At 54.9% G+C, this 9,744-nt stretch overlaps 1 protein-coding gene across 1 annotated transcript in view; it reads right to left on the reverse strand.

The window, feature by feature from the left end:
* Window positions 1-9,717, reverse strand: part of RTF2 (replication termination factor 2) — a 54,947-nt gene extending 45,230 nt beyond the window's left edge. The window contains exons 1-3 of the mRNA XM_040330007.1: window positions 9,576-9,717; window positions 7,146-7,240; window positions 4,131-4,224 (exon numbers count right to left, since the gene is read on the reverse strand). Coding sequence (XP_040185941.1) covers window positions 4,131-4,224; window positions 7,146-7,240; window positions 9,576-9,644 — 258 coding nt within the window. The 5' untranslated portion in view covers window positions 9,645-9,717. The remainder of the gene's footprint in view (window positions 1-4,130; window positions 4,225-7,145; window positions 7,241-9,575) is intronic.
* Between the last annotated feature and the right edge of the window lie 27 nt (window positions 9,718-9,744).

Genomic DNA, 9,744 nt, shown 5'->3' on the forward strand with positions numbered 1-9,744 from the left:
TTTTCATGCGACAACACTGAACAAAAAAACACTTTTAGCCAGATTCAGAGAGAGTTACGCCGGCGTATCAGTAGATACGCCGTCGTAACTCTGAATCTGCGCCGTCGTAAATTTAAGCGTATTCTGGAAACCAGATACGCTTAAATTAGGCTAAGACACGAGCGGCGTAAGTCTCCTACGCCGTCGTATCTCAAACTGCAATTTTTCCGCTGGCCGCTAGGTGGCGCTTCCGTTGAGTTCGGCGTAGAATATGTAAATGACTAGATACGCCGATTCACGAACGTACGTGCGCCCGTCGCAGTAAAGATACGCCGTTTCCGTAAGAGGTACGCCGGCGTAAAGATAAAGCTGCCCCCTAGGTGGCCTAGTCAATGTTAAGTATGGCCGTCGTTCCCGCGTCTAAATTTGAAAATTTTACTTCGTTTGCGCAAGTCGTCCGTGAACGGGGCTGGACGTAATTTACGTTCACGTCGAAACCAATACGTCCTTGCGGCGTACTTTGGAGCAATGCACACTGGGATATGTACACAGACGGCGCATGCGCCGTTCGTAAAAAACGTCAATCGCGTCGGGTCACCACCCATTTACATAAAACACGCCCCTCATACTCATTTGAATTGGGCGCGCTTACGCCGGCCCCATTTACGCTACGCCGCCGTAACTTAGGAGGCAAGTGCTTTGTGAATACAGGCCCAGATTCAAGAAGCAATTGCGCCTGTGTAACCATAGGATACACAGCGCAATTGCTTACTTGCTCCGGCGTTACGAATGCTCCTGATTCAGGAACATCGTAACGCTGACTGCAGCCTAAAATCTGCGTGGCATAAGGCTCTTATGCCCGCATATCTTAGGCTGTATTCTTGCGATGGCCGCTAGGGGGCGCTCCCATTGTGATCTGTGTATAGTATGCAAATTGCATACTAACACCGATTCACAATGTTGCGCGAGCCCTGCGTACGTCGTTTACGTACGGCGTGTTTAGCGTAAAGCTGCCCCTTCTAATAGCAGGGGCAGCCAATGCTAAAGTATACCCGTCGTTCCCGCTTCGCGACGTTCGAATTTTACGTAATTTGCGTAAGTGATTCGTGAATGGCGCTGGACGCCATTCACGCTCACTTTGAAGCAAATGACGTGCTTGCGACGGCATTTGCCGCAATGCATGTCGGGAAAGTTTCCCGACGGAGCATGCGCTCTACGCTTGGCGCGGGAGCGCGCCTAATTTAAATGATTCCCGCCCCCTGCGGGATCATTTACATTAGGCGCCCTTACGCAGGGCAAATTTACACAGCGCACACGCAATTTACGGAGCTGCTGCTCCGTGAATCGCGGGTAGCGCAGTCAATTTGTGGGGGCGCAGGGCAAAAACGTTGCCCTGCGCCTCCGCAAGAAAGGGGCAAATCTACCTGAATCCGGGCCACAGTACTTGCCTCTCTGACTTACGGCAGCGTAGCGTATATGCGATACGCTACGCCGCCGGAAAGATGCGCCACCGTACCTGAATCCAGCTATTTGTATCTACAATGTTGTGTAGTGAGTGTACAGCTTGTATAACGGTGTAAATTTGCCGTCCCCTCAAAATGACTCAACACACAGCCACTAATGTCTAAACCGCTGGCAACAAAAGTCAGTACACCCCTTAAGTGAAAATGTCCAAATTGGGTCCCAATTAGCCATTTTCCCTCCCACCGGTGTCATGTGTCCCGTTAGTGTTACAAGGTCTCAGGTGTGAATGGGGAGCAGGCGTGTTACATTTGGTGTTATCGCTCTCACTCTCTCATACTGGTCACTGGAAGTAGAACAACATGGCGCCTCATGGCAAAGAACTCTCTGAGGATCTGATTTAACCGCTTCCCGACCCCCGCATGTACATATACGTCCACAATATGGCACGGACAGGCACATGGGCGTACACGTACGTCCTTGCCTATTAGCGGGTGGGGGGTCCGATCGGGACCCCCCCCCCCCCCCCCCCGCTACATGCGGAGGTCGGGTCCGCTCGGGGAGCGATCCGGGACCACGGCGCAGCTATTTGTTTATAGCCGCTCCGTCGCGATCGCTCCCCGGAGCTGAAGAACGGGGAGAGCCGTATGTAAACACGGCTTCCCCGTCCTTCACTATGGCGGCGCATCGATCGCGTCATTCCCTTTATAGGGAAGACAGGATCGATGACGTCATTCCTACAGCCACACCCCCCTACAGTTGTAAACACACACAAAGTGAACCCTAACTCCTACAGCGCCCCCTTGTGGTTAACTCCCAAACTGCAACTGTCATTTTCACAACAAACAATGCAATTTAAATGCATTTTTTGCTGTGAAAATGACAATGGTCCCAAAAATGTGTCAAAATTGTCCGAAGTGTCCGCCATAATGTCGCAGTCACGAAAAAAATCGCTGATCGCCGCCATTAGTAGTAAAAAAAAAAAAAATTAATAAAAATGCAATAAAACTATCCCCTATTTTGTAAACACTATAAATTTTGCGCAAACCAATCGATAAACGCTTATTGCGATTTTTTTTTACTAAAAATAGGTAGAAGAATACGTATCGGCCTAAACTGAGGAAAAAAAATGTTTTTTTATATGTTTTTGGGGGATATTTATTACAGCAAAAAGTAAAAAATATTGCATTTTTTTCAAAATTGTCGCTCTATTTTTGTTTATAGCGCAAAAACTAAAAACCGCAGATGTGATCAAATACCACCAAAAGAAAGCTCTACTTGTGGGGGGAAAAAGGACGCCAATTTTGTTTGGGAGCCACGTCGCACGACCGCGCAATTGTCTGTTAAAGCGACGCAGTCCTGAACTGTAAAAACACCTTGGGTCTTTAGGCTGCATATTGGTCCGGGGCTTAACTGGATAAAGAATTGTGTCTCTACATAAAGATGGCCGCCTAGGCCACCTTTATGTAGAGCAACAATAATTTATCGCAGATCCTCAGAGAGTTCTTTGCCATAAGGTGCCATGTTGAACTTCCAGTGACCAGTGATGGAGAACCTTGGCACTCCAGATGTTTTGGAACTACATTTCCCATGATGCTCATGCACTCGGCAGTGAAGTGGAGCATTATGGGAAATGTAGTTCCAAAACATCTAAGGGTGCCAAGTTTCGCCATTACTGGCCTAGGCTATAAGAAGATCGCCAAGACCCTGAAACTGAGCTGCAGCACGGAGGCCGGGACCATCCAGCGGTATAACAGGACGGGTTCCCCTCCCCCGCCTCGCCATGGTCCACCAAAGAAGTTGAGGTCACGTGCTCAGCGTCATTTCCAGAGGTTGTCTTTGGGAAATAGACGTATTAGTGCTGCCAGCATTGCTGCAGAGGGTGAAGGGGTGGGGGAGGGGTCAGCTTGTCAGTGCTCAGACCATACGCCGCACACTTCATCAAATTGGTCTGCCCAGAAGGAAGCCTCTTCTAAAGATGAGGCACAAGAAAGACCCCAAACAGTTTGCTGAAGACAAGCAGACTAAGGACATGGATTACTGGAACCGTGTCCTGTGGTCTGATGAGACCAAGATAAAGGTATTTGGTGTCAGATGGTGTCAGGCGTGTGTGGGGGAGGGGCCAGGTGAGGAGGACAAAGACAAGTGTGTCTTCCCTACAGTCAGGCATGGTGGGGGGAGGGTCATGGTCTGGGGCTGCATGAGTGCTGCCGGCACTGGGGGGCTACAGATCATTGAGGGGACCATGAATGCCGACATGTACTGTGACATACTGAAGCAGAGCATGATCCCCTCCCTTCAGAGATTGGACCGCAGGGTAGTATTCCAACATGATAACCACCCCAAACACACCTCCAAGACCACCACTGCCTTGCTAAAGAAGCTGAGGGTAAAGGTGATGGACTGGCCAAGCATGTCTCCAGTCCTAAACCCTATTGATCATCTGTGGGGGGAAGGGGGAGGAGCGCAAGGTCTCCAACATCCATCAGCTCCGTGATGTCGTCATGGGGGAGGGGAAGAGGACTCCGGTGACAACCTGTCAAGCTCTGGTAACCTCCATGCCCAAGAGGGTAAAAAATAATGGCGGCCACACAAAATATTGACACTTAGGGGTGTCCTCACTTTTGTTGCCAGCGGTTTAGACATGAATGGCAGATACACCGTCAGGGAAGAGGGGGAGGGGAATGTACCTTCATGCTCTTGATGTGACCTGCGGAATCGCCATGAGGCTTGTCTGGAGATTTGTCCAGCAGGAATTCAATGACCGCATCTTTATTGTACAACCTGTGTGAGGACAAAAAACGATGAGAAAAACAAACAAACCCACTTACCTACTGGTCACTTTCCGACCCCCCCACCCAGCTCAGAGAACACAATGACCCCACACGGGACCTACCTACCTACCTCACAATGATGACCCCACACAGGACCTACCTACCCAGCTCACAATGATAACCCCACACAGGACCTACCTACCCAGCTCACAATGATGACCCAACACAGGACCTACCTACCCAGCTCAAAATGATGACCCCACACGGGACCTACCTACCCAGCTCACAATGATGACCCCACACGGGACCTACCTACCCAGTTCACAATGATGACCCCACACGGGACCTACCTACCCAGCTCACAATGATGACCCCACACTGGACCTACCTACCCAGCTCACAATGATGACCCCACACGGGACCTACCTACCCAGCTCACAATGATGACCCCACACGGGACCTACCTACCCAGTTCACAATGATGACCCCCACACGGGACCTACCTACCTACCCAGCTCACAATGATGACCCAACACAGGACCTACCTGCCCAGCTCACAATGATGACCCAACACAGGACCTACCTACCCAGCTCACAATGATGACCCCACACAGGACCTACCTGCCCAGCTCACAATGATTACCCCACACAGGACCTACCTACCTACCCAGCTCACAATGATGACCCCACACGGGACCTACCTACCTGCCCAGCTCACAATGATGACCCCACACGGGACCTACCTACCCAGCTCACAATGATGACCCCACATGGGACCTACCCCTACCTGCCCAGCTCACAAAGATGACCCCCACACAGGACCTACCTGCCCAGCTCACAATGATAACCCCACACAGGACCTACCTACCTGCCCAGCTCACAATGATGACCCCACACGGGACCTACCTACCTGCCCAGCTCACAATGATGACCCCACACGGGACCTACCTACCTGCCCAGCTCACAATGATGACCCCACACGGGACCTACCTACCTACCCAGCTCACAATGATGACCCCACACGGGACCTACCTACCTAGCCAGCTCACAATGATGACCCCACATGGGACCTACCCCTACCTGCCCAGCTCACAAAGATGACCCCCACACAGGACCTACCTGCCCAGCTCACAATGATGACCCCACATGGGACCTACCTACCTGCCCAGCTCACAATGATGACCCCACACGGGACCTACCTACCTGCCCAGCTCACAATGATGACCCCACACGGGACCTACCTACCCAGCTCACGGGACCTACCTGCCCAGCTCACAATGATGACCCCACATGGGAACTACCTACCTGCCCAGCTCACAATGATGACCCCACACGGGACCTACCTACCTGCCCAGCTCACAATGATGACCCCACACGGGACCTACCTACCCAGCTCACGGGACCTACCTACCCAGCTCACAATGATGACCCAACACAGGACCTACCTACCTACCCAGCTCACAATGATGACCCAACACAGGACCTACCTACCTGCCCAGCTCACAATGATGACCCCCCCCCCACACAGGACCTACCTACCTGCCCAGCTCACAATGATGACCCAACACGGGACCTACCTACCTGCCCAGCTCACAATGATGAGCCCCACACAGGACCTACCTGCCCAGCTCACAATGATGCCCCCACACAGGACCTACCTACCTGCCCAGCTCACAATGATGACCCAACACGGGACCTACCTACCTGCCCAGCTCACAATGATGACCCCCACACAGGACCTACCTGCCCAGCTCACAATGATGACCCAACACGGGACCTACCTACCTGCCCCAGCTCACAATGATGAGCCCCACACAGGACCTACCTGCCCAGCTCACAATGATGACCCCCACACAGGACCTACCTGCCCAGCTCACAATGACCCCCACACAGGACCTACCTACCTGCCCAGCTCACAATGACCCCCACACAGGACCTACCTACCTGCCCAGCTCACAATGACCCCCACACAGGACCTACCTACCTGCCCAGCTCACAATGACCCCCACACAGGACCTACCTGCCCAGCTCACAATGATGACCCCACACGGGACCTACCTACCTGCCCAGCTCACAATGATGACCCCACACAGGATCTACCTGCCCAGCTCACAATGATGACCCCCACACAGGACCTACCTACCTGCCCAGCTCACAATGATGACCCCCACACGGGACCTACCTACCCAGCTCACAATGATGACCCCCACACGGGACCTACCTACCTACCCAGCTCACAATGATGACCCCAACACAGGACCTACCTGCCCAGCTCACAATGATGACCCCACACAGGACCTACCTGCCCAGCTCACAATGACGACCCCACACAGGACCTACCTGCCCAGCTCACAATGACGACCCCACACAGGACCTACCTACCTACCCAGCTCACAATGATGACCCCACACAGGACCTACCTACCAGCCCAGCTCACAATGATGACCCCACACAGGACCTACCTACCTGCCCAGCTCACAATGATGACCCCACACAGGACCTACCTACCTGCCCAGCTCACAATGATGACCCCACACAGGACCTACCTACCTGCCCAGCTCACAATGATGACCCCACACAGGACCTACCAGCCCAGCTCACAATGATGACCCCACACAGGACCTACCAGCCCAGCTCACAATGATGACCCCACACAGGACCTACCTACCTGCCCAGCTCACAATGATGACCCCACACAGGACCTACCTACCTGCCCAGCTCACAATGATGACCCCACACAGGACCTACCAGCCCAGCTCACAATGATGACCCCACACAGGACCTACCTGCCCAGCTCACAGGACCTACCTGCCCAGCTCACAATGATGACCCCACACGGGACCTACCTGCCCAGCTCACAATGATGACCCCACACGGGACCTACCTACCCAGCTCACAGAACACAATGATGACACCACACACGAGACCTACCTGCCCAGCTCACAGGACACAATGGGCTTCTTCAGCTTCTCCTGGCTCAGAGTGCAGTAATACCAGCGGGCGACCAGCTCTGCATTCTTATCAATCTGTAAGACAAAGGAGCCCCTGGACATGAAGGTGCTGACATAGGAGCGGTGCTGCCTCCAGCAGTTATATGGGCAATGCAGTGTATACAGCTTATGTTGTTATCGCACTGATGGGGGCTCTCTGCTGCGGGGCATTCTGGGACTTGTAGTGTCACTCGATTTACACCACTACCTGGAAATGGATGGGCAGGGCGCTTATCACTACATATAGCTTGTGGGAGGGGTCTCTGAGCAGACATGCTGGGCCTTGCAATCCTCCTTTCGTAGTTATAGTTAGCAGGGGATGCTGGGACATGTAGTCCTCCTCTGGCTGTATGAGGGTGACAAGACATGGATCTCACACACCTCCCCCCATAGGGGCCCCTGTAGTCCTCCTCTGGTAGCATTAGTCCATAGTAATAAAGGACAGGCCATTATGGGCCATGTAGTCCTCTGGTAGTATTAGTACATAGTAAAAGAAAACAGGACAAGGATACCTCACACACCCCGCAAGATGCACCGACAGGCCATGCTGGGTCTTGTAGTCCTCCGATAGTATTAGGACAAAATAATATATGACAGGGGATGCTGGGCCGTGTAGTCCACTGGTAGTATTAGTACATAGTAATAGAGGACAGGACATGGATACCCCCCCTCACACACCCCATAGAGGCCCAGACACCCCCCCTCACACACCCCATAGAGGCCCAGACACCCCCCCTCACACACCCCATAGAGGCCCAGACACCCCCCCTCACACACCCCATAGAGGCCCAGACACCCCCCTCACACACCCCATAGAGGCCCAGACACCCCCCCTCACACACCCCATAGAGGCCCAGACACCCCCCCTCACACACCCCATAGAGGCCCAGACACCCCCCTCACACACCCCATAGAGGCCCAGACACCCCCCCTCACACACCCCATAGAGGCCCAGACACCCCCCTCACACACCCCATAGAGGCCCAGACACCCCCCCTCACACACCCCATAGAGGCCCAGACACCCCCCCTCACACACCCCATAGAGGCCCAGACACCCCCCCTCACACACCCCATAGAGGCCCAGACACCCCCCCTCACACACCCCATAGAGGCCCAGACACCCCCCCCTCACACACCCCATAGAGGCCCAGACACCCCCCCTCACACACCCCATAGAGGCCCAGACACCCCCCCCCACACACCCCATAGAGGCCCAGACACCCCCCCTCACACACCCCATAGGGGCCCAGACACCCCCCCTCACACACCCCATAGAGGCCCAGACACCCCCCCTCACACACCCCATAGAGGCCCAGACACCCCCCCTCACACACCCCATAGAGGCCCAGACACCCCCCCTCACACACCCCATAGAGGCCCAGACACCCCCCCTCACACACCCCATAGAGGCCCAGACACCCCCCCTCACACACCCCATAGAGGCCCAGACACCCCCCCTCACACACCCCATAGAGGCCCAGACACCCCCCCTCACACACCCCATAGAGGCCCAGACACCCCCCCTCACACACCCCATAGAGGCCCAGACACCCCCCTCACACACCCCATAGAGGCCCAGACACCCCCCCTCACACACCCCATAGAGGCCCGGATACCCCCCTCACACACACCCCATAGAGGCCCAGACACCCCCCCCCCCTCACACACACCCCATAGAGACCCAGACACCCCCCTCACACACACCCCATAGAGGCCCAGACACCCCCCTCACACACACCCCATAGAGGCCCAGACACCCCCCTCACACACCCCATAGAGGCCCAGACACCCCCCCTCACACACCCCATAGAGGCCCAGACACCCCCCCTCACACACCCCATAGAGGCCCAGACATCCCCCCTCACACACCCCATAGAGGCCCAGACACCCCCCTCACACACCCCATAGAGGCCCGGATACCCCCCCCTCACACACCCCATAGAGGCCCAGACACCCCCCTCACACACCCCATAGAGGCCCAGACACCCCCCTCACACACACACACACCCCATAGGGGCCCAGACACCCCCCCTCACACCCCCCATAGAGGCCCAGACACCCCCCTCACACACCCCATAGAGGCCCGGATACCCCCCTCACACACACACCCCATAGAGGCCCACACACACCCCCCATAGAGGCCCAGACACCCCCCTCACACACACACCCCATAGAGGCCCAGATACCCCCCTCACACACCCCTGTAGTGCTCTCCTGGTAGTATTAGTACATAATAGAGGACAGGACACAGACACCCCTCACACACCCCATAGTGTAGTCCTCCTCTGGTAGTAATAGAGGACAGGACACAGACACCCCATAGGAGATCCCACACTGGGCCCTGTACTCCCCCAGCACCCTCCTCTCACCTTCTCCACCTTCTTGGGCCCCTTCACCAGCTCATGCCTCTTCGGAATGGTTCCCCCGTCGCAACCCATGATGTCTCTCAGCTCTCTCTGACAACAATAATAATAATCACACTCAGCCGCTTCCGCTTCCGGGTTTACCTAACCCGCCCACACACACCGGTGAAGCACT

Source organism: Rana temporaria, chromosome 12 (assembly GCF_905171775.1).
Source record: "Rana temporaria chromosome 12, aRanTem1.1, whole genome shotgun sequence".
NCBI lineage: Eukaryota > Metazoa > Chordata > Amphibia > Anura > Ranidae > Rana > Rana temporaria.